The sequence below is a fragment of the Cupressus sempervirens genome, chromosome 1 (assembly GCF_028749045.1).
Source record: "Cupressus sempervirens isolate cs-2001-9-10 chromosome 1, ASM2874904v1, whole genome shotgun sequence".
In the NCBI taxonomy this organism is placed as follows: Eukaryota; Viridiplantae; Streptophyta; class Pinopsida; order Cupressales; family Cupressaceae; genus Cupressus; species Cupressus sempervirens.
In genome coordinates this window covers 841,964,207-841,988,133 of record NC_143118.1, presented here as the reverse complement: position 1 = coordinate 841,988,133, position 23,927 = coordinate 841,964,207, and the positions used below count along the sequence as shown (strand labels likewise).

At 36.5% G+C, this 23,927-nt stretch overlaps 2 protein-coding genes across 2 annotated transcripts in view; both read right to left on the bottom strand.

Annotated features, from left to right (window-relative positions):
* LOC149580470 (superoxide dismutase [Cu-Zn], chloroplastic) overlaps positions 1–23,676 on the bottom strand; it is a 66,845-nt gene extending 43,169 nt beyond the window's left edge. Inside the window, exons 1-7 of the mRNA XM_089791241.1 lie at positions 23,396–23,676; positions 14,698–14,759; positions 14,446–14,485; positions 14,186–14,281; positions 14,046–14,077; positions 13,526–13,601; positions 13,083–13,136 (exon numbers count right to left, since the gene is read on the bottom strand). Coding sequence (XP_089647367.1) covers positions 13,083–13,136; positions 13,526–13,601; positions 14,046–14,077; positions 14,186–14,281; positions 14,446–14,485; positions 14,698–14,759; positions 23,396–23,666 — 631 coding nt within the window. The 5' untranslated portion in view covers positions 23,667–23,676. The remainder of the gene's footprint in view (positions 1–13,082; positions 13,137–13,525; positions 13,602–14,045; positions 14,078–14,185; positions 14,282–14,445; positions 14,486–14,697; positions 14,760–23,395) is intronic.
* On the bottom strand, positions 2,004–3,444 carry LOC149580471 (uncharacterized). The gene is made up of 2 exons (XM_089791253.1): positions 3,200–3,444; positions 2,004–3,077 (listed from the first exon to the last, which is right to left on the bottom strand). The coding sequence occupies exons 1-2, from the start codon at positions 3,340–3,342 to the stop codon at positions 2,741–2,743; spliced, it is 480 nt and encodes a 159-aa protein (XP_089647379.1). The 5' UTR covers positions 3,343–3,444; the 3' UTR covers positions 2,004–2,740.
* Positions 23,677–23,927: the final 251 nt, after the last annotated feature.

The window sequence follows — 23,927 nt, the reverse complement described above, 5'->3', positions numbered from 1 at the left end:
TGGCAGCCTTTGCTCTAAATCCCAAATGGTATGTACAGTTGGGTGGAAAGGGCCTCCCATGTGATGATCCTGAGGTATTGGATGGCTTCACAAGAGCAATTGATAAGATGTATTCAGATCAAGAAGCCTCTAGTCTTCGTGAACAATTCCTTGACTTCACCAACCTTCGTGGCCCAAACTTGGGTAAGCCACAAGCAAGGTTGGATAGAGTTGTTTTGGCATAGAGAGATCCTACTGGATGGTGGGCCTGGCATGGGAGAGATACACCTAAGCTGAAAATACTTGTCAGTCGCCTCCTTGCACAAGTTGATAGTTCCTCAGCTTCAGAGAGGAATTAGTCCACATATTCATATATCCATTGTATCAAAAGAAATAGACTTACCTCGAAAAGAGCAGAGAAGCTAGTGATAATGCATCATGCTCTTCAACTTGCGGATCATCAAATTCCAGAGCATAGGCAGACACCAGCTTTGCGATAGGATGTTGAGCCTGAAGATGTGGCCCAGACAGATGAGGATGACACAACACCAGGATTGGTTGGGGTTCCATTAGATGAGACTACGCTTCCTTTGGAAGATGATAGTGAGGAGGACTCTGATTTTGATGCAATGGCAGTAGAGCCAAAATAGAAGCAGCAGTTTGCTTCATTTTTCTATGTTTTGTTTTTTATGTTGAACATGAACATGATTATGATACATTGATACTTATTACTTTATGGCAGCCCTCTACCCTTTGGGCCTATAGCTTTGGGCATATTTTGATTTTGATTTTCAAATTTTTCATGTTTATCATTATGACATTATTATATTGTTAATGTTCATTGTTCAGTGTTCACTGATATTGATATGCATTTTGACATTTGGGTACTGACAGATATTATTTCTTGGATGGCATTCAAATGTCGTATGTTATGGTTCTATAATGTTTAAATGACATGCTTTGTGCTTAGTTTCATATGAATGACATGTATATTTGTCGTCCCCCCCCCCCCCCGGTTCCCAAAATCGCCAAAAAAATATTGTCGTCCCAAAAACCCGTCCTGCCATCCCCGTACCGAAAACCCGAGGGAACATAGATTGAAACAATATTCAATCAACGTGACTATTGATACCGACGATGTTTTCATATGTACCATCGTGATTGTTGGGTCACATTCAATATACGTGGCTCCTCTATGAGTCACATCTATTGAATGTGGCTCACAATCATGTATATTATTAAATTACTATCGCTGCCTTGTGCCATCGAACACATACAATCTTCTGTGCGTAGTGGCGAGTACATGGTTCATGAAACTTTCACAATTATATTATCAGATCTAATCAAAGGATATTAAAATCAGTTATAGCAATTTATACTGATCACATTCAAATTTCAATACTAAGTTCAGACTATTAATAGAAACATGTTATCTATAAGTTGAAATCAAAGTCATAATTATATTTGTTCTGAATATATTATACTTAGAGCTATAAATCTGAAAGAAAATTAACAGATTTGATTATCTAAGAATTTCCTTATCAATTTAGGAGAATGATAACTATAGGAGTTGTTTGTTGCCTTTCCTTTACCTTGCTCATATATGACTTCTACCTGCGTGGATATAAATTACTGAGTATCAATGAATAGTCCTCCTCCGATAATATGGTTCTCACTTCTCGTGCCTCTATTGATTCCCTTCTCCTCAACCTTAGTTTCGTCTTTTCTTTGCCGATCAATTTGTTAGATTTCCCATATTTTCTATGTTCCCCCAAGTTTCTGATACGGGGACGGCAGGGGATGGCAGGACTGGTTTCCGAGACGGCAAATTATTTTGGCGATTTTGGGGACGACAGGGGACAACAAACAGGGATGGCTATATATATATATATAAAGAAATTTTAAAATATACATGTCATTCATATGAAATTAAGCACAAAGCATGTCATTTAAACATTATAAAACCATAACATACAACATTTGAATGCCATCTGGGAAATAATATCCGATTTTAGTACCCAACTGTCAAAATGCATATCAATATCAGTGAACATTGAACAATGAACATTAACAATTGTCAATATCTTAGTGTCATAATGATAAGCATGATAAATCTGAAAATCAAAATCAAAATATGCCCAAAAGGTAGAGGGCTGCCATAAAGTAATAAGTATCAAATTATCAATGTATCATAATCATGTTCATGTGCAACATAAAAAGCAAAACATAGAAAAATGAAGCAGACTGTTGCTCCTATTCTGCCTCTACTGCCATGGCATCAAAATCAGAGTCCTCCTCACTATCATCCTCCACAAGAAGCATAGTCTCATCTAATGGAACCCCAACCAATCTTGGTGTTGTGTCATCCTCATCTATCTAGGCCATATCCTCAGGCTCAACATCCCATCGCAAAGCTGGTGTCTTCCTATACTCTGGAGTCTGACGATCGGCAAGTCGAAGAGCATTGATGTACTGTCACTAGCTTCTCCGCTCTTTTAGAGGTAAGTATGTTCCTCTTGATAGAGTGGATATATGAATATGTGGACCAATTCCTCTCTGCAGCTAAGGAACTAGCAACCTGTGAAAGGAGGCAATTGGCAAGTATTTTTAACTCAGGTGTATCTCTCCCATGCCAAGTCCGTCATCCAATAGGATCTTTCTGTGCCAAAACAACTCTATCCAACCTTGCTTGTGGCTTAACCGAATTTGGGCCACGAAAGTTGTTGAAGTCAAGGAACTGCGCACGAAGAGTAGAGGCATCTTAAGCTGAATACATCTTATCAATTGCTCTTGTGAAGCCATCCAAAACCTCAGGATCATCACATGGGAGGTTCCTTCCACCCAACTGTGCATACCATTTGGGATTTAGAGCAAAGGCTGCCATAAGAAGCGGGGTATTCATCATGTTCCACCTCCGCATCACAATAGGCCTAATATGATCCTCATAAAAGCCCAATGTAGGATCCTTTGCTGCAACAATTCTCTTCATCCTACCCAACATGTTGTCAATAGTCTCATAGATCTCTCCCAAACTAGGAGCATCAGTATCAACATATCTAATGACATCAACAATGGGTGCTATGACAAAGCAAATATATCTGCAAGATCAAGATGCCAACAAAAATAAAAATTAGAATTAGAATTTTAAGAATTTTAAGACTATTAGTAGGAAAATCAGCGAGCAAAAGACTAATAGTAAATTTAAAAATCAGCAACATACTTCATTGTGGACCACCAAATCTCATCAAGGATCCTTTGCCTCACCGCTTTTCCTTCAGAGGACTTAGAATGAGGCCATCGTCCCCACTCTGGATTCACCACCATTAATCGAAGGGCCTCATACACCTCAATCATCCTCTCCATCAAGATGAAATATGTGCAATACCTATAGCAACAATTATAAATTATAAATTTAAACTTAAATATTAATGATTAAAATTTAAAACTAAAAGCATCACATGTAAGTACTTAGTAAACTTAAAAATAATTTTTTTTGATAACTTAAAGTTGAAAGAAACTAAAAGTAAACTATAATTATAATTGACATACCTTATCTCGGCTGATTTGACTAACTCCTTCTTAGAGAAAGACCTGAATAGAGCAAGTGAAGTGTGGTGGTTGCAAATAAACATTTGCACTTCTCTAGCTTCTAGCACCGCCTGTTTCACCCATTCAATCTTCCCTATGTCTTTCAATGCATTGTTCAAGGAATGAACACAACAAAGAGTCCAAAATATGTGCCTATAAACACCCTCTATCATCAAACCAGCTGATTTGCACACAGGTGCAGAATCTGTGATAACCTGTACAACACTAGATGACCCAATCTCCTCTATGGCATCTCGCAAAATGGTGAACTGGAATTCAGCATCCTTCTTCTTTCCTGAGCAATCTATGGCTCTCAAAAAATAAGAGCCAGCAAGGGATGTGACAATGATATTGATGAGTGGCCGATGTCTAACATCGGTCCACCCATCCATCACAACAGAGCAACCCATCCTAACCCAAGTGCGTTTCATATCCTCAAATAACAAAGCAACCTTTGAGTACTCTTCATCTAGTATAGTGGTTCGTAGCTTATGCTCACTAGGGGGTACAAATGACGAATTCATGCTCAAAATATCTTTCACCATTTGTTTATAATAAGTGGAACAGACTGCATTATATGGGATACCATTAGCAACAAAGAATCTACCAATGGATGCCTCACACTTTTCTTTTGCTTGTGCATTAAACATACTTTCCACCAAGCCCTTCTCACCACTACTCATCTTTCTCTTCCCTCTGGACCCAGTAGGGCTGCCATTAGTGACAATGGCGGATGACATATGCCTAAATGATTGTGATGAAATAGAGGGTGATATCACTCTCAAATTTCGCCCCTCCATTTCAGCCTCTAAGTGCAATCTTTGGCATTCTAATTTTTGTTCATCAGTCAAGTTAGCAAAAGCTTTGACTCCTTGGCATGAAACACCTAAAAAATGTGACTTCACCCTTGTATAGTTGCCCCTAAAATCATCAAGACAAACATGGTAATTCCACACCCTAGTCCCTCTCGAATTCTTTTTATCTTTTGGCCGAGGTGTGACATATTGGAGAAGAGGTTTTTTCCTATTGAAAGGACCCTTTAGGCATTTAAACAAATCAGCTTTAGGATTGGATTTTTGACTAGTATCACTACTAGCAACATCAACCCCTACAATTTCTTTTTCACTACTGCTACTCATACTCCCACTGTTGCTCATTGTGTTTAAATATGCAATAGATATATGAGTTGAAACAATGAAAAAAAAAAAAAATCAGACATTGCAAGCTGCAAATTTATTTAAAAAATGATGGATGGAAGCATAAAGAGTTTTATACTTACTTGGTGGACAAAATAGAAGATCAAACCCTTGGTCAAGCTCTTGGAAGCAAAAATATTACCTCCTCTACTTGCAAAATGAAAACTCCAACCGGCTGCAACATAAAATGGAAACTAAACATATGTTAAAACAACTTAAATGTGTGGAGTATTAACATTTTAGGGCTTTTGGAGGAGTGGAGCCCACTAGCTGACCAAGATGGAGGCTTTTAAACATTTTTTAATGTTTTTTTTTTTTAAGTTTCATGCACACAAAAAAAGAGGACGGCCAGCCTTACCCGGTACGGTCGGGGGACGGCTAGATGTCACCTTTCCGTATCGGGTACAGCTGGCCATCCCCTTTTTGTCCCCCCCACGTCCCCAAGTTTCCTAAACGTCCCTGGCAAAAAATGGATTTTTGGGAACGGCTAGGGGACGTCCCATACCCGTCCCTTGGACCTCCCCATCCCCGAAACATCCGGTTTTAGGCCGAGCATGCATCCCCCAGGAAAATAGCATATTTTCATGCCACCTTTGCAGTAGTTGTTTCCTTATCTCTGCGTAAATGATACTTCATAATTTCCTCCTGTTGTGCATACTCAAAAGAATGCCACGATAATTTACATTATATTTTTTTATGTTTGTTCTTTCCTTACATTTGCAGTGTGCCTCTGATACCATGTTAGTTTTCATGGATCTCTACAAATGTGCTATGCACCACCATTTATTTTTTTGTGTTCCAAATGCAGATTTGAAGGTTATATAAATATCCATAGAAGAGATATGTCTCTTCGATAATAAATTAATCCATCATTAATTAGACAATATTAATATTAATATTATATATCTATCTATATATATATATATATATATATATATATATATATATATAAGTGGGTTTGTCTAATTGATGATTGACCAATAACCAAAGAAGAATTTTCTCTACGTCAATTCAATCCGACTGAAGCTACAACATTAACAAAGATGGTCATATAACTATTTGCTCTAGGACTTGATCTTATGATAGTAACTCCAAAGTGATCTTGGATCTAGCACCTTCAACCACATATGAATCATGTCAGATAATAAGAGACTAACATTATGAGTATCCTTCTATATCAAGAGGGAGTCTAACATTTCATTAGAGGCAACCTTGGATGACGAGGTTAGGAGGTTGATATATATACTTGAGAGAACCACATTATCTTAATATCTAATGTTGCCAAGCCTGAGGATAAATCCACAATTTAGTACATTAACTCATATTACCATGAATCAAGATATGCTTTCGTGATAGAGGGAGCAAGTAGATAGAGGATATGCATCAGTTGACTTTTGAGGATCTTGGTCATATAAGTAGACCATGTCGAGAGGGATTTTCAAGTGATCAGTAAACTGTATCAGTCAAAGGACTGTGATTCATGAAATTAAGTCTCATGCATGTAAACAAAATGGCCTTTATCCAGATGCCTGAACCATAGATGGATACTTGGAATGTTATTCATTTAGAGTACATTATCACCAAAGATCTGACATCCTATATTTTCTCCAAGCCTTGTGCCAAAGTGAAGTTTATACATTATTGATGACAAGTTTGGAGTTATTAAGCGAAGCCCTTACTGAGAGGGAGACTCAACATTAGTGATTCCCTAAGATGTACTTTAAATGAGTTTTCGCTCTATGAGAGAGAAGTTCGAGGTGAAATTCCTAGTAATGCTTTTCTTCTTCTCTATGAGAGAGAAGTTTGAGGTGAAAGCTTTTGTTCCACCCTCTAGAAATGTTCATGGTGGATGTCATGTGAGTTACTACATGACTTTGTGGAAACATCATGAAAGGTGATGATCTTTCATTGATGTTTGTTAGTGATTACTATAGCAATGTGACCATCTTACAATAGTCTAACTTGCTAAAATGATGGATATCACATGGTTCATATCTAAGTAGATTATGATAGATTATGTTACATCCCAATTTTTGCCCTAAAATTTTTAACTGATTATAGTTGTTGAACCAAATTATTTCTTCATGTTCATGTAAAATTGAATTAGTTCATTATAGCCATTGTTATAACATGTTAGTTATAGCCGTTGCTTATTCCTTCATGTTCATGTGAGATTAAATTAGTTAATTATAGTCATTGTATCAATTTAATTATCATATGAAATTGAGTTAGTTAATTTTAGCCATTGTATCAATTTATTTATGATCATGTGAAATAGAGTCAGTTAATTGTAGCCGTTGTACATATATGATGAACAAGTTAGTTATTATGATATTGATGAAATTCCTAACGATCGCTTGATGATTTTAATTAACAATTTATAAATCTTGAATTTGATGTCTTGGCGAGAATGTTGTTTTGAATGATTACAGGATGAAGACCGGAGAGAGAGGGGAAGCACTGCGAAATGAGGTCATCGGAAGGGGATGGTCATATGGTTCAGTCATCAGAAGCGACAGGTTTGACCTAAAACTATCCTGGCAAGGTTATTAGGACTTGTCAGCATATTTCATGATGGAACCACATGAGCTATAAGTAAAAATGTTATAATAAAACAATGTAAAATAAACATAAGTTCTTACTTTTAAGAATTATCAAATATTAATATCATTTAAATACTATTTTATATTCTCAAATATGATCATATGTAAATAATAATAAAGTGACACCATTACATTAAAAACATTAATCCAACGATGCCACCTTACCATTACGTACATATAAACATAATTGAGAAAATAAAACAATTATAAATAATATTAATTATTTAAAACCTTTCATCTTCTTTTCCTTCTCAATTTTTCCCTCCTTTCTTCTTTTCTTTTTAGCCAATTTGAACAAGTTTCAAATATAATCTTGTAATTGAAGGTAGCCATAAGGTCTGGCTCAAGTTTATACTATGAAACCTTTAAACGTATATCGGCATTCTTCCCTACTCTCAGCTTTCAAGCCTTTTAAACATTTGAACCCCCCTGCTAGCATCAATATAACTTGCAGAGACAATTCAATTAGTAGATATATTGTGCTTACGGCTGAGTGGTCTTGTCGCGGGTCTCAGCTAAGGTTGGCGAACTCATCCAATACACAATCGGGCATAGTCACGTAAGAGTACTGATACATTCCACAATACCTTTTTCATTCTTTTCCTGATTGGTAATGAATATGAAATTGCTCCTTTAGTTGACGTCTATGTCATCGAGTTTCAGAGTACTAGCATAGGATGCTATGCTTTTGATTCAAACAAGAAGTTTATCACATCTTTTAATCTGTCGTTTCTATTTGCAAAACATAATACAGATAATAAAGTCCAATGCATTCTTTTTTCTAATTTAAGTTGGCCATATTTCTTTATATGACAAAAGATAAATATCTCTGAATTCTTTTATGATTCAAGACAAAAGAGTAACATTCCAGTATTAAACCATTACAGCCTGATTGGCATGTTTAAATATCTCATTAAGTGAACACCAAGGAATTCACCAGGCGAAATGCCAAAGTATGGTGAAGAAGGTGTGAAGTATCACAATGAATATAATCTGATAGCACCATGGAATCACTAGCTTGATGGCTTGAAATAGGTGAGGTGCAGAGAATCTACAATAAACAAGAATGTTATCAGAATAAGATAATTAAATAATGCAGTAGCTCATGCATGTTCCATTCATGAAGTAAGTTGTCAAGCCGAGTGGTGGAGATCAAGTCTCACGACCCACATTTGAAATCCTTGGCCAGGGTGGAATTAGGCATATTTGCCAGAACAATTGATATTGTTGTTGTCCAGACACTTTAGTTATTTTGTCGAATAACTGTTGGAACCTCAACCCAACTGGATACTTTGATGACTAGATTAATGAACATCCAAAGCCTAACTTCGGGGTAGGGAGAGTCATTCTATTAAATTAGAATATGTGGGGATAAGTAATGGTCCGCAGTTGGGAGGTTAAGTCTATGTCAATGCTTCTCCTCTCACCAAAGCCAGAGCTTGGACAACCTACAAATGAAGCTTCACAAAATAATTTGTATGTTCTTTAGCCTCTGTATGTTAGTTATTTCATTTCTAGATGAAAGTCATTTTACTTATAATTAGTTATTTCGTTAAAAAAGTTAATTGATTTCAAATATCTCAAATTGTATTTCCATTCATGAATATCTGCTATTTATTTTCGGATGAATAACTAGAAGTAGTTAAATGAATATGTTTGATAATTACTTCAGCAGATTTAGTTAGCTATTGTTAACGTTTCATAATCTTGGTAAATCAGCATTAGATTTTATTTCAGTTTAAATAAGTTGTTGAAAATATTAGTCATGTGAAATGGGAAATTAGTTTATTTCTAGGTTGAAACTTGATTAGGAAAATTGGTATGTTACAGATTATATCGTGTAAACCAATATCAATTGAGAGATAGATATCGTCACATAGATATCTACAAGTTGTATTGTATAGATATATCATGGGGGATTAATATCCGTGAACAAACCATGCTCATAATGTCCCTATGGTAAGTATCACATGGGTGATACATGTGCACATATCTTATGGACATCTTGAAAACTTGGTAAATATCATGAGACTTGCTATTCATTGGCCATTAGTCTGAATACTTAGTGAATATCATGAGACTCGATATTTGTAGGACATTGCTCCTAATATCATGAGATGATATCATTATGGTGGATATCTCCAAATTGAGATATAAGTGAACAATGCCATACAATATGATAGTGCACATCTCATGTCTCTAGATTACTGAGATATGGCACGGTGTATGCTATGAGACTTAGTATATGGAGACACCATCTGCACATATTTTCTCTGGTAGACATCATGAGACATGATGTTAGTGTACCAAGCAAAGATATAAGTATGGTGAAAATCATATGGTTTATACTCTTGGGCATACCAAAGTCCTAATATTACCGTGAGGTAACAATAGTGTGTTGTTTTATTTGGATAGAAATCATCCTCCCTAGCTAAGAGGCAGTGTTAATGATTGTAGCTTCAATCAGATGATTCCCAATCGTAGAAATCAAATGTTTGAATAGCCTATAGGCCTTAAACATTTGATATCTATCCTACACTATCATTATCATGGAGCATTAGTATTATTGATAATAAAGTAGTAATATAATATATATGTATATTAAATATATGAGATATATTATACACACACACACATATATATATATTATTATCACATTTAATCATGATAATACCTTAAGCAAGTATTATTTAATAACTAATGAGAGTTAAAGAGACATGTCTCTTAATATTATATACATATTTATTGAGAAGGTGACTTGTAACACATAAAAAAACAAGTGACATTACAAGTTACAGCAGATATATATATATATATATATATATATATATAAAGGTCTTTAACAAATATTGAAACACACCCGAAAACATAATTCAGAATTCAGTGTTAATAGCAAGAAGAACAATAACCGCATTCCAAATTGAAGCACACTATTATCATTTCAGTCTGATATAAATTATCGGTCTACACATTATAGGCATAGTGTTACAATTGCTTTTGAAGAATTTGCACATTAATGCTCGTACATGAAGTAACATTCCAATGAGATGCTAACATAAAAAAACCTTGGAAACTGTGTTGGAGTTGACTCTAGAAAGGGCTGCTATAGTTAGTAGATCAAGAATATGTCTCCTAATGCCTCACTCGAGACCACATTCACCAATTACCTAAATTGGGGTTAAACATTACACCCCTACAACTACACCTCTAGTCCATTGTAAGTGAATTGATATTAATACAAATAGGTCTACTATACATTTCCGAACATGATATAGGTTTGTTACAGCAAGATGGCACCTTGATGTGACCTCCAATATTCACCAAATCTTATGACTCGAATCAACACAAAACCAACCTAGCACTGATGTATTGCCTAATGTACTTTTCATACTTTCCCAAAACCTAGCGAAGTCTACTATATGATTTAGAGCATGTAAGCATGACTCTGACAGCATTCTTAATTTCACAATCCTTAATGTAATGTTGCCAACCCCAAATAGCAGTAATTAACTACTAAACATTAATAAGTATAATAGGGCAAACTTGAAGAGAAGGGCCTACTTTAATATTTGAAAAAACAGGGTTTTATAAAGGAAAGTGTCTTCTCTTAAGTTTAGATATAGCCTATCTCGTTGTGGACTTCTATCCATTCAGAACTTCCAAGGCATCCCCAAGGAGTCTCCATCCATCCCCAGGATGTACAGCCATCCCTCGCAACTTTGAGTGACGTCCCCAAGTTTCCAAGACATCCCGTCATTTTTTGGAAATTGGCAACAGGGTGTGGGCATCCCCTAGCCACCCTGTCCTCGAAGAGTCCCCAAAACAGGGACAAGGGATTTTACACTGGAATTAACTTATACTCACTAATTACTTCCATCTCAGATAAATGATGAAATTGTTTCAAAAAATTTGGGGCAGTTTTTGTGTGCTTCCTGCAACTTTTTGGCATTCAGAAATCTAAAACAGCCAATTTAGGAGCTTTGCAAATAGCAATTGATGTTAAATTTTCTTAAGAAAACATAACTCAATATTATGAAGAAGGAAAAAGTTCTGTACTATTAAAAGTTCAAATTAGAAATTACAGTGTGGGATTTTCTCTATAAAAAAAAATCCCCACATACACTTGAATTATATTTATTTTTTATTTTTTATTTTTGTGTTTACAGCATCTATTATTGTTGAAACATTGAACTTGAATTATATTTATTTTTTATTTTTTATTTTTGTGTTTGCAGCATCTATTATTGTTGAAACATTGAACTTGCACAACACTATCCTCAAAATGTTAGTGAATCCTGATAGCAATATCACAATTTGACTTGCTGAGGAAAATATCTCTTGCTTATCAATTTGATGAGCTTAAGGGGCTTTCTAGTGAATGGTTAATAAGGCACAACACTTGCTAAAGGTTTTGCAAATGGAGTTGCAAGCTGAGTGGGCATAACCATGGAGGAAACTCTGTAGTTAAGCGTGCTCGAGCTGGAGTAGTACTGGCATGGGCAGTCTCCTAGGAAGTCCCGGTGCTTCACCTCTGTGAGCATCACCTAGATGCAATGAGTGTCAGGTATTCCATTCATTTTCATGAGAGATGGTTCTTGTGAACCACTAGTTATGAGACATAGATCAATGACTTTGACTCAAAATAATACACAGCTGAATCCTAATATCAATATCGCAAATGGAATTGTTGAGGAAAATATCTCTTACTCATCCATTGATGAGCTTAAGGAGCTTTCTAATGAATGGTTCATAAGGCACAACACTTGGAGAAGGTTTTGCGAATCAGATTACAAGCAGAGTGGGCTTAACCATGGAGGAAACTCTGTAGTTAAGGATGCTCGAGCTGGAGTAGTACTAGATGTGTGAGCTACTGGGAAGTCTCAAAGCTTCACCTCTATGAGCATCACCAAGATGCAATGACTGTCAAGTGTTCCATTCATTCTCATGAGAGGAGGGTTCTTGTAAATCACTACTCATGAAACATGAATGAATGAGTTTGACTCAAAAAACTACACAGTTGAATCCTGATAGCAATATCACAATTTGACTTGCTGAGCAAAATATCTCCTACTTATCAGTTAGGAAGTGTTTCCACATACCTGCTTCCTTTCAGGCACTGTTAAATGGCAGAAATCTTTTTTAATAAGATGAACCATTGGGCTGCTATCCAGAAAACAATAGAATTTAACCATTACTTGTGATTGTCAACATCTAAGATGACTTTTCATATGGCTCTTCTACTGTAGCTTGGATTGTGGGGATGTTTGCTTATTCGTAAATTAATTATATTTACTTAGGTTTGTGAATAAAATGACATATGGGTATAGGAACCTCGACAATGTTCTTATACAGGTCTAAAGTCACCTTAAGCCAGGCATCCTTGTACAAACAAAATCCAGACTTAGCACTTCAAAGTTTCCAGATAAATGTGGAGAACATTCAGTCGTGTCACAGAAAGTGTGCCCATTTGTGTTTCTATGACATGAATTTGGTAAGTATAAAATTCATTATTGAATTTATATATCAAAATGAAAGTCAATTTCTCAACATAAATCATCTGACAGGACAGCAATCTAAAATCTAAACTGAACCATATATTCAGTAAATAACCTATATATTGATTTTTCACAGCTCTTGTACATAGCAGCTTTCCTCTGTTTCATTAATAATTATGTCTTTACAAAAAATGATAGGGAGAAAGATGGACAGTGCTTACCACAAGCTAGCCTGCCTCCAGCATTTCCAGTACTCAGACTAAGCTCATGCCCACCTGAATCCAAAGTAAAAAATTACAATTAATAATATACTAGCTGCATTTTGAGCAAGCGATATATTTTTCTATTGAGGTGGATCTTGTTTAAATGGTTGCTTACTTAATTCTGATCAGTCATGCTACTTTCTGAGACAATTCTAATATAATTTATATTTTGGTACCATAAATACAATCTGAATTTTTATAGATGTATGTGATAGGAATTCCTAATATTAAAAATGGATGTGGATTTCTTATCACTAGTTTGAGAAGTAAGAATTTTGTAATAATATTCCGTGAAGATGAAAAAGATAAATTATTCAGTGCATCACAAAAAAGAAAAGTGGGGTGGGGAGAGTGATTAACAATGCCCAGATATAAAGGATATAAAGATGAGTATAATCTACCTTTGCCCAGGTCATCCTCAAGTTCATGTACAACAAGTGCCCTACCAATAACTGCATTAGGTCCTTCCAATGGAATCTGTAGGCATAAAAGCATGGAGGCATGATTGTTACAGAACGGTTATTTAGAGGTAAGTTTTAAAGCAATAGAAACCAAGCTTTAGAATCTAGAGATATCATCACATCTCAAGCTAGTTCAACAGTGCAATCATAATTACCAGACTTGGACTCGACTTTTAACTTAAACCCAGAGTTGGCAAAAATATTTGGCACTTTCACACATGAAATTTTTGAAAACTTGCCCTATACTCACTGAGTATCTGGAACAAATCTGCAAGTCCTAAAGACTTGCTCAACCCCAAGACTCACGTGGAAATACTAGCTACCAGAGAGGTTGGAAAATGAGCGTAATGCAAGTATTATGCCAATAACAACCTAACACCATAAATAAAAATGGCAGGAAAAATTGTTGAACATTTAACATCAAGCATACTCAATAAAGGCATTGCCTGGACCATTTTACCTGTGTATCAACGATTGTTGCCTCGGCCACTCCTGTTAACCAAATAAAGTTTGAAAAATTAGCTTAGCAATAGTCATAAAGTTTCAAACGAAGCATGTACTTGTTACAATGAAATTAAGAGCTTAGTGAATGTATATTACCATCTGGACCAGCAACTATGTTTCCCAGGTCACCCGCATGCCGTACGCTATCCTCAGGAGCACCGTGTGTCAAACCATTTGGATTGAAATGTGCACCTGACGATCAAAGTAGATGTAAAATCTAGTCAGGAGAAAATTGAAACCAATACAGGGAACAGCAGCTAAGACAAATAGTTATTTTAGATTTTGATAGTTTGAAGAAAAAAGTAGTGAAGTTTGTCAAACTGTAAATAATTTCTGAACTGTGAACCAAAGTTCACCTGTTGAAATGCACCCATTCGTAGTGTCACCATATTCGTGCTGCATGGAAAATTAAAAGGCAAGGCATCATGCATTTCTTTTCAAAGAACTACTAAATTTTCTTTAGATGATAAAACCAAGATTAATCATCTTTCACCAGCTTTTTTGACATGATAGCTATAGCCACAGACAGGAAATAGTTTTCCAATGCAAATGAAGCTAATTAGAGACTACAACTCTGTAATTCATTTAGAGTTTATTGTAATGATTACCAAATGAAAACCATGCTTTCCAGGAGTCAATCCTGTCACACGGACCTTCACTGTTGTGGGACCTGTTGCAAGAAAACCTCACTTTCAATCCTGTAATGATCTTAAACCTATCTTTGCCACCAAAAATCAAAGCCTTATCCTAGGCAACTGAAATATGCAGAAAGATACAAATACGTACAAGAAAGAAAGAGTCAACTTGAAATTAACAAAATTATAAAGTGTGCTAAATTACTCAAAAATTGAAATTCTGCATTTCAGATACAGAATTCCATGAAATGACAGAAAATGAATAAGAAGCACAGAAAATTGCAACAGGTTTTAAAGAATCATCCTGAAACATTGCCATTTGTCTCAAAAAAAAACTGGGAATGAAAATGTCAACAAAACACTATACACATTCAATAAATGCACATGAGCTTACATTTTCACATCCCATTGCAGTCAAAATAGACAGTCCTTACTTCTACATACAGTTTAAATAGCAAAAATAAGAGGAAATAACAGAGAGAATGAATATGAACCAAATGAATGTAAACTTTAAAAATTTGTTGATAATCTTTATTACACTCACACTACCACCAAAATCAAAATCCTTACGTCATGTACAGTCTAAGTGAAAAGAAATCCAAGAAAAATCACCACATTAACATAGAAATTAACCACATTAAGTAATTCACAATAAGTTTGGAACAAAAAGTAAAAAGTTAAGAGACAGGGGAAACATGGAAAGTTAACAAAAAACAGGTTTCATAACAGGAAATTTAACTAAGTTTGCAGTCTTGGGCATGCAATGGCATCTAAACAAAAAACATAACTCCAATTGCAATATATTGTATGATGACAGAAAATTAATGTAATGGGAGTAAAATAATTAAGAAATAGAGTTTCATAGAAATGAAATACATTTTTACCGCTGATAGGCAAAGATGGGTTAATCCATCCACGTCTAAGAGAAGCAAAAGCATTGCTGCGCTCCAGAATAAGGGTGGATGAAGGTAAATTTTGATGGAGCCTTAAAAGGAAACCAGGGGCATCCAGGGGCAGGTTACATTGCCAAGGATTGGAAGGGTAGTGTGTTGGCTTGGAGCACTTGAAATATTTCTCAGGTAACTAATAGCATTGCATAAGCTAAGGCAGCACTCCTGGGGGTCACAATGGCAAAGCAACTTGAGATCCCAAAAGTGCACCTTGAAGGTGACTTTCACATCATAACCGATGCAATAAAGGATTGGCAGATAGATAAGTTAGTGAAGCTGATTAAACAGATGCTATCAACATTTATAAATTGCATCCTATCCAGCATAAGGTGGGAAGGCAACAAGGAGGTTGATAGTTTTTCCAATAAGTTAGTGAAGCTGATTAAGCAGATGTTATCAACATTCATAAAATTCAAGTATATCACATAAGGTGGGAAAGCAACAGGGAGGATGATGATTTATCAAATGTGGCAATCACATCAGATGCTGACATGGATTTCACACTCTTTTCAGACTTGAGGAAATACAATCCCGGCAAAATGATATTAAAGCAAGTTGAAATGCTTGCCAAATACATGCTTTAATACTCCTGCATTTACTCCCAGTCAATTAAAAGGAGCGTGTGAGGAGGTATGAATTCACGGGAGCCCTCACTTGCCTTCATCTTCATGCCTACAAACGCAGATTTATGCTTGAGTGGTGGTTTGGCATTTCAAATAGGGCTGCGAAAATGTGTCCGAACTTATCTCTGCAATCAACAAAGGAAGTGATAGCCTTTTGGGGCAAGGTATGTACAAAAACTAGCAATTGTGCTTGGAGAAAATTAATTCTCAGCGGAAGAAAGATACAAGACCAACATAGAAATCTTGTCCCTTGTCCTGGGCTAGTGCTTAAGTCAGGCAGCTGGTTGGTGACAGTGCATATGAGAGGAGTGGAGAGGTGAGCTGGAGGACATTTTGCTTAGGGCCAAGACTAGTGTGGTGCTGGTGCTGAGTGAGGAAGACAAGTTTCGAATTGGAGAATTGAACGTGCACATACTCTCGGTCCTGATTTGCAATACCTATGGGGACAGGGAGGTACTACAGACAGCAGTGGATTTGGGCTTGACTGGAATCAAAGATTATCTGTGTAATGAAGAGGTTGAGGCTCAGCAGGGGTAGGTGACCCTGGTTCTGGAGAACCCCAAGAGGCGTCAGGGACAGCCACATTGGGGTGCGAAATCAAAAGGATTGAAGCTGATCCCTCTTCTCAGGCAACATGATCGAGTAGGCTTCTATGGAGTTCATGCTTTGTCATGATCGACTCTTTTTTGTTGAGCTGCTGATTATTGTTTATCTTGCCCATTTTGGAATTGTAAGGCTACATGTGCACATAACGATGCTACGAAAGCCCTCCATTATTAGTTGTTAGGTAGGGTGTTAGTGTTATTGTAGCTATGATCAGATTCCTTCAGGCTGACCTAGATAACATAAATATCAAATTGGCCTATCAGCATTATACATAGAGCCAATTCATTTATATGAGCCGATTTGCTAATATTTAACAATCACTAAATTAATGGGGCCGACTTGGAACAGTGGCGACCCTTGGTGAGGGGGCACTAACAATAAGTATAAATTTATAAAAGAAGACTGAATCTTTGGCAGTAAACACACACTTCATCAGCAGTTTGAATTTTTTTCATTCATTCAGATCATTGAATATATAAGCACAGCCATCTGTCATTCAGAAGCTTCTGATTTTACACAACCGTTTGATTATACATAGGAGATCAATTTCATATTGGAGTTTGATATTCATAGAAGAGATTGATAATATTGTAAGATCAATATTGTAATTGTTATTGATCATGGCCTTGATCAATAACAGATCAATTGTATAGACAGATACATTGGCATACAGTTCGATATTCATCTACAAGCATTCATTCATACTATCAGCCCTGTGTTAGAAAGTTTGTAATCAGACCTCTATCATTTGATAAATACAATCAGAAACTTTTGTTGCTACGTCTTTCACCTTCAAGCTGGAAGCTTTTCCTGGGGTATTTGCTGTGCAATTTCATGTGAATTACTTTACATCTGCATTTTGTTAATCTGATCATTTATAAAAAATGGTGTCAGAGCACAGGTTTCATTTGGATGGTATAAAATAAATCCGAATATCCAGGCATGGCAGAAGCAGAAGTAGCAGAGATGGACTGCAGAGGGGTTTTGAAGGTCTTCAGCGATGGCTCCATAGTGCACTCACCACAGCCAGGCTTTCCTATGCCTTACAAAGACTATGGCACAGAGTGGGATCTGATTATGATCAATTCTCCCAGAGGGTATTATCATGAGGCACATGGGCAAATGTAGGCTATTTATAGCTCGATTATTATGGCCTTCAATGTACAGGTTGGCGGGAGTACTAATGGTTTTGTGCATGTAGTACTTTGAACCGTAGAGGATATATAGTCCAAGGTATTTCAGTGCCAATGAATCTGGAGGCTGCTCAAGGGAGGCTTGGGCATTTCGATGTGCCTACTAAACCCAGCACTCTCACATTCACCTCTAAGCAGTGAAGTATTTTATATATTCAGCCAGAAATGGAATTCTATACTTACATTTTCCATATTCTGTTGTTTCATATGATGGTGGAACATGAGCATCATGTTGGATCTGCCGGCATTTCATTATGGCACCCTCAAGTTACAAGTTACTGAAGCCTCGGCAGCTTTGCCATATCTCAGCTTTAACTGTCTACAGTATGCAGGAAACAAAGAAGATAAGAACAGGAAAGGCATCATCCCGTGAAAGAGGAAGATTCATTACAGGCTTGAATTTGGGGAATTGGTAAAACTGGTTTGATCATTTTCTTTCATATGTATGTGCTCCGGTGATGGAGGTGTTAATAAGCCAAGCTCACACCTCACAACTAGGAGAGGTGAATCAGTTGTGCATAAATGCAATTAATTACAAACATCTAACACCAATCACCAACAAACAAGGTAGCAATGAACAATAACAAGAAAGCCAACACCATAACACATTGATTTTTTTTCTCGAGGAAAACCCTTGATCAGAAGGAAAAACCCCAATGGGGATGGTACCCACTAGATCTTTTACTAATATATAAATTTGGTGTTAAGGGATGTGACCCTATTAGGAGTCAAATACAATGCACTTAATAAAATTGTCCCTGTTAGGGGACCAATCCCTGTTAAAGAACCTTGAATCCTTGTTAAAAGGTTCACAACTCTGTTAGGAGTTGATGAGAACAAAAAGGCACACTGCCCAATGGATAAGAACTTTAAACCACTTCCTCTTCTGGATAACAAATACAATATGCATGAGCTGACCAAGCAGCAACATACTTCCGAAAATAGTTCCTCTAGAGTCCATTAGGAATGATAGATTCCACTCATACCTCTTCTCAAAGCATCTTACAATTTTTCAGCTCTGCTCTAATCTTCCAACATCAAGGCTTGCATCCAAAAGCTCATTCCCATTCCATACCATACATTACAAATGAGAAAAATAAATTTCCTTTATACCAATTACAAGTAAGCAATTAGGTCGCCTGTTACGATTTCCTCAACATACAATTAAATACATAGAATCATACTAAGGCATTCGCACCTCCTTAAGCAATTATACAACCACTACATAGGGTGATTCACACACTACGGTCCATTAATTAACTCTTGACAATAAAGATTAACATGCTACATCGTCCATTCGGCTACGAATGAAGCTTATTGCACATTACGTATCAGCGCCCCATTCCAGCTTTGACCAAATGATCCACAATTTTGAACATATGCACACTAATGAGTCTTATGTCATCTTTTATGCTTGCAATCATTAATTCCAGCCCGTCATCAAATTACAGCCAAAATACCGCAATTGCCTTTGGCATAATTCCCTACTCACTGGTCTGCTACCAGTCTTCACTAAAACATCTGTAACTTATCCACAACATCACATAAGATACTGCGACCATAGATATAATGTCTACACTCAATCTGCAACACAAAAAGCATGCTCTATGATCTCTTAATAAGACTTTTTTTTCCTTGGGAATTAGACTAAGCTTATTAGAAATACAAACGCAGAGTGCATTTTAAGAGGTAAATGCAAATGTAGACTGTGTTTTTTTATTGAATAAGCTTTAATGAATTGCATAGATTATGTTTAGTCTGTATTTGACCAGTAATATGCTGCCTAGGGGTTATATCATTGCCTCCTAAAAGGATTCCACTGACCATGAAAAAAAAAGGAATCCACATAGGGTCACACAAATACCTGCAGCATGTAAGTCGTTTCTTCTTCCTGTGACGCTGCATCTCGAGAAATGTGGCAAAAAAAACACCTTTGCATAGCATTTTCTATCTCTCTTGACATGTTATTTTCCTCCCCTGATGCATTTTTTTTAATAGGTTGTGTTTCAGGTTTTTGTTTTTGTTTTTTTCGCTGAAAACACATAGATACGCCCTACTACCATGTCCAGAAAACTAAGACACCTCCACTTGAGTCTCCAAGACAAGAGTCGCCTCCAGGGAAGAAGATGTGTCTCCCTGCAACCTTGGATATTTATGAGTAAGGCCTATGACAAAATTTTGTGGAATATCCTAGTTCATTGTAGTCATTTCAAAAAATGGAAATCTATTCCTCATTTCCCAAGTGTGCCAACAAATTCTCAAACACAATTCAGCATTTTTCTTCAAGCTTGAACCCATCTACAGAAAAGAGGAAGTCTTTCATGATGGCATTCAAAAGGGATTGGGCTTTATTCAATCAAGGAAGGGCAAACCAACCTTTAAATACAATAAGAACTAGCATTCCAAGACTTTGCCCAAATCCAACTTCATCCTCTAGATTGCCTATCAGTCTCAAATGTTACTTTAGACCAGCTACAAAGAAAAGGTTCTTTTGGTTCTAATCAGTTTCATCTTTGATTAATGAAAAAGAACTAGCTTCTCACCTTATTCTCCATTGCAACTTCATTGAATGAATATGGAACAAATATCCATAAACTTTAATATTAAATGAGTGTTCCTACTTTCTTTAAAATGTAATCTGGATGCTTGGAGATGTCATGTGGATATTAATATCTTGCAATGATGGAACATTGATCCAAGCTTTATTCTCTACAAGGTGTGCTTGTAATGCAATTAAAAAAAATTAACACCAAAAAGAAGCCTCAAGATCGAACTGTAGAAAGATAATGTGGATGCATGTTCTCAGAACACTTGCCCATTTCACCTCTCCAAATCTAAAGAAGCTAACCCTGTGGAGAAATCTATTTTAAGAAGGCAGCCCATTATCAGAAAATAGATATATTCTCCCAGTGCACATAAAGCGTGAGAACACTAGCACCCTTTAATGATCAAGTGTGTCAAACTGAAACTTGATGGGAAATCCAAGAACTAGGATGTTGCAGCATTCCAATGGCTAGAGCCTAGAACTATCATTAGAAATCATAAAAGCATAGTAGATTATTTGGGCACTCATTTTGCAGTTCTTAACACAAACAATATCGCCGAAGTCAAGAATCTCATCTTGGTTCTCAGATCTGGAGTTCAACTCGGACCCTAGAATTTTATCATTGAAGGGCTATCTAACTTGATTATCGTTGGTGTTCAAAGTGATCACCCATTAGCAGATCGGCAGCTATATGCAGGAAACTAAAAGGCTTATCAGACAATTTGAATCTGTTTGTTTAAAGCAATTTCTATAGAGACAAAAAGGCAGCAGATTGTAGGAAAATCAAAGTCTTCAAAACAATTAGTTATCCCTACATAATGATACCTAATGATTTGTTTGAAGAAGGAAACTCCAAGCCCCTTACTCTTTCCTTCTACAAATGTGGCGAATAATAATGCTAGCATTACCTCCTGCTCTATTGTTCAAAGATCCAAAGACGAATATAGTTATCATAACAATACCCAATGTAAAAAAGATACCTCCCATTGAGAGAGCATGAAGAAATCACAGAGAATCCTGCCAATTCTGTCTTGACGGGGTAACAAAAATTAAAAAGGACCTCAAGCCACATGAGAAAGCCAATTGTCAAAACGGACATTCTTGTGTGGGGACTGTCTTTCGCTTCTAAATTCTCCCAGGCTCCCTCCAGGAACTCACCGCATGACTGTTGAACCAATGTTGGGCCCACTCTTCAAAGTTTTTATTATCTATGGCTCCCAAGCAATAACTATATCCAAGAGACAATAATTGAGCAAATGAACCTTCAAAATCTGGCCTCCACTGATAATGACTCTCTGGAGAGCTGCGCTAATCAGCTGTGTATGATGCAGATGGATGATATAGGATGTAAGAATCCTGGATGAGAATGCAAAAATATTGAACGAGAGCAATGCAAACCCAGGATACTTGGAGGACATTTAGCACAGTTCATACTTTATGAGGAAACTTGTTCGCCGAGTGCTTCTTTGGCTATATAACAAGGGTCATTGTACGAACACCAAAGATTGTAACTCAGATGTTAAACAGGATAAGGAATTCAATCCTCTACTCTTTTACTTTCTTTAATAGGTTTTGCTCAGCATTTCTGCCTCTTTGTTTTCACCCATTACCCTCTTTGATTCATAAATATAAGTTTTATATTTATCATTAGATTTTAGTAGAAGATGAAAAAAAATCCTACAACCTAGATCATATTATGAGAAAACAGAAATTCCTACCCCACGTGCAGTAAAAATGACAAATTCAAGGAAGATGTACACTTGATGTAAGATTGTTCATGGAGTCAAAGTGCATACTATGTCACCTTAAATTGCAGTGAAAATTGAAGCCCTGAATCTAGGCACAGTATAAATGACAGAAATCGAGGAAGATGATGGATAATGAAAATTGACATCATAAGTTTACTGAAAGAATTAACGGAGTTAACGATCTTAAACTTACACTATAGTCAAAATCAACCCTCTAACTCAATGTGCAGTACAATAACAACATAAGTCCAAAGAATTGCCAGAGAAACTGAATAATTAACATATTATTTCTGAATTAATTAGAAGAGGTTGCTATCTTGATTCTTAATATTACATACTGATAAAAAATCAGAGTCCTAGCTCCAGATGCACTGTAAAACAGTTCGAAAGCAATATCGAGTGCAGGATAAATACGAACAAAAATCCTAGTCATCAGGTGCAAGTGGTAAACATTAAGAATTACAAGAACAAAGACCCGAGTTCGAATTACTTGAAAACTGTTTAATAAGCTCCCGTGCCTAAATGCAACAGAAGAAGTGTAAGTATTCTATGCCTACCGGCGCCTTCTATCCCCATAAGCCGCGAAGCCATCAAATCCGTGTTTCACCAAACAAAACGACAATAACCGTAACAAAAATCAAATAAAATGATATCGACAGTAAAAATTGCCAGTACATTTTATGACAGAACGGAATGGCCGTACTATCTAAAGAATGCATTTCCCCAAAAAAAAGAAGCCCTCACTGCACTACAGTCTAAGTCAAAACCTAAGCCTTAACTGTAAAATGCACTATAAAGGACGACACAATTCAAAGAAATGACAGACAAAACGAACACTGACGTCAATTTCGTACCAGAATAAGAACTTATTCAATCGATCTTAAGCTTACACTATGGCGCTATTAGAACCCTAACTCCGGGTTTAATTAAGCAATAACAGAAGTCCAAACAAGTGGCAGAGAGAACCAAGTTACTTCATTAGCAGCATTAAAGAAAATTAATTTACCTCCATCTTCTTGTACGAGACTCACAACGCCCTCGACCTGACTGTTGCCCTTGAGCACGGCAACGGCCTTTTTGGTCGCGGCTACTACAGTGAGCGACCTAGCAGGTGGGGGAGCAAAAGCAAACAAAGATTTTTTGGCGATTCGAACCGGAGACCCCTTAATTGCAACGTGAAATTGAGGAATATGAGAAGCGATATTCACATTTAGTGCCGCGGGAGTTGCAGCCATAATAGCCTGCGCCGCCATTGCTGCTACTAGAGCTTGTTGCATTTACCAGCGTGCAAAGGAAGTGTGCTGATAAGGTTGTTTTAGAGCCTCCGCTAGATTTAGCGCGAGTATACTGGAAGCCAATTTTAATTTTTTATTATTATTTTTTATTCGGATAAAGTGAAGGAAGTGTAATATGGGCTAGAGTTGGTGAAAGGTGATGTGTGCATGACACGTCGAAAACTTTTAATGTTGTATTTTTTTTCTCTGTTTGTCGTTGTAATTTTCGTATATTTGCATGATAATTTTTTTTTTTTAAATTAA

What these genes read in the sequence shown, in the direction of transcription:
- LOC149580471 (XM_089791253.1), bottom strand. Translation starts at nt 3,342, where the DNA reads ATGGAGAGGATGATTGAGGTGTATGAGGCCCTTCGATTAATGGTGGTG. An exon ending in ATTTGGTGGTCCACAATGAA is followed by an intron (nt 3,078 to 3,199) that starts GTATGTTGCTGA and finishes TTGATCTTGCAG; the next exon opens with ATATATTTGCTTTGTCATAG.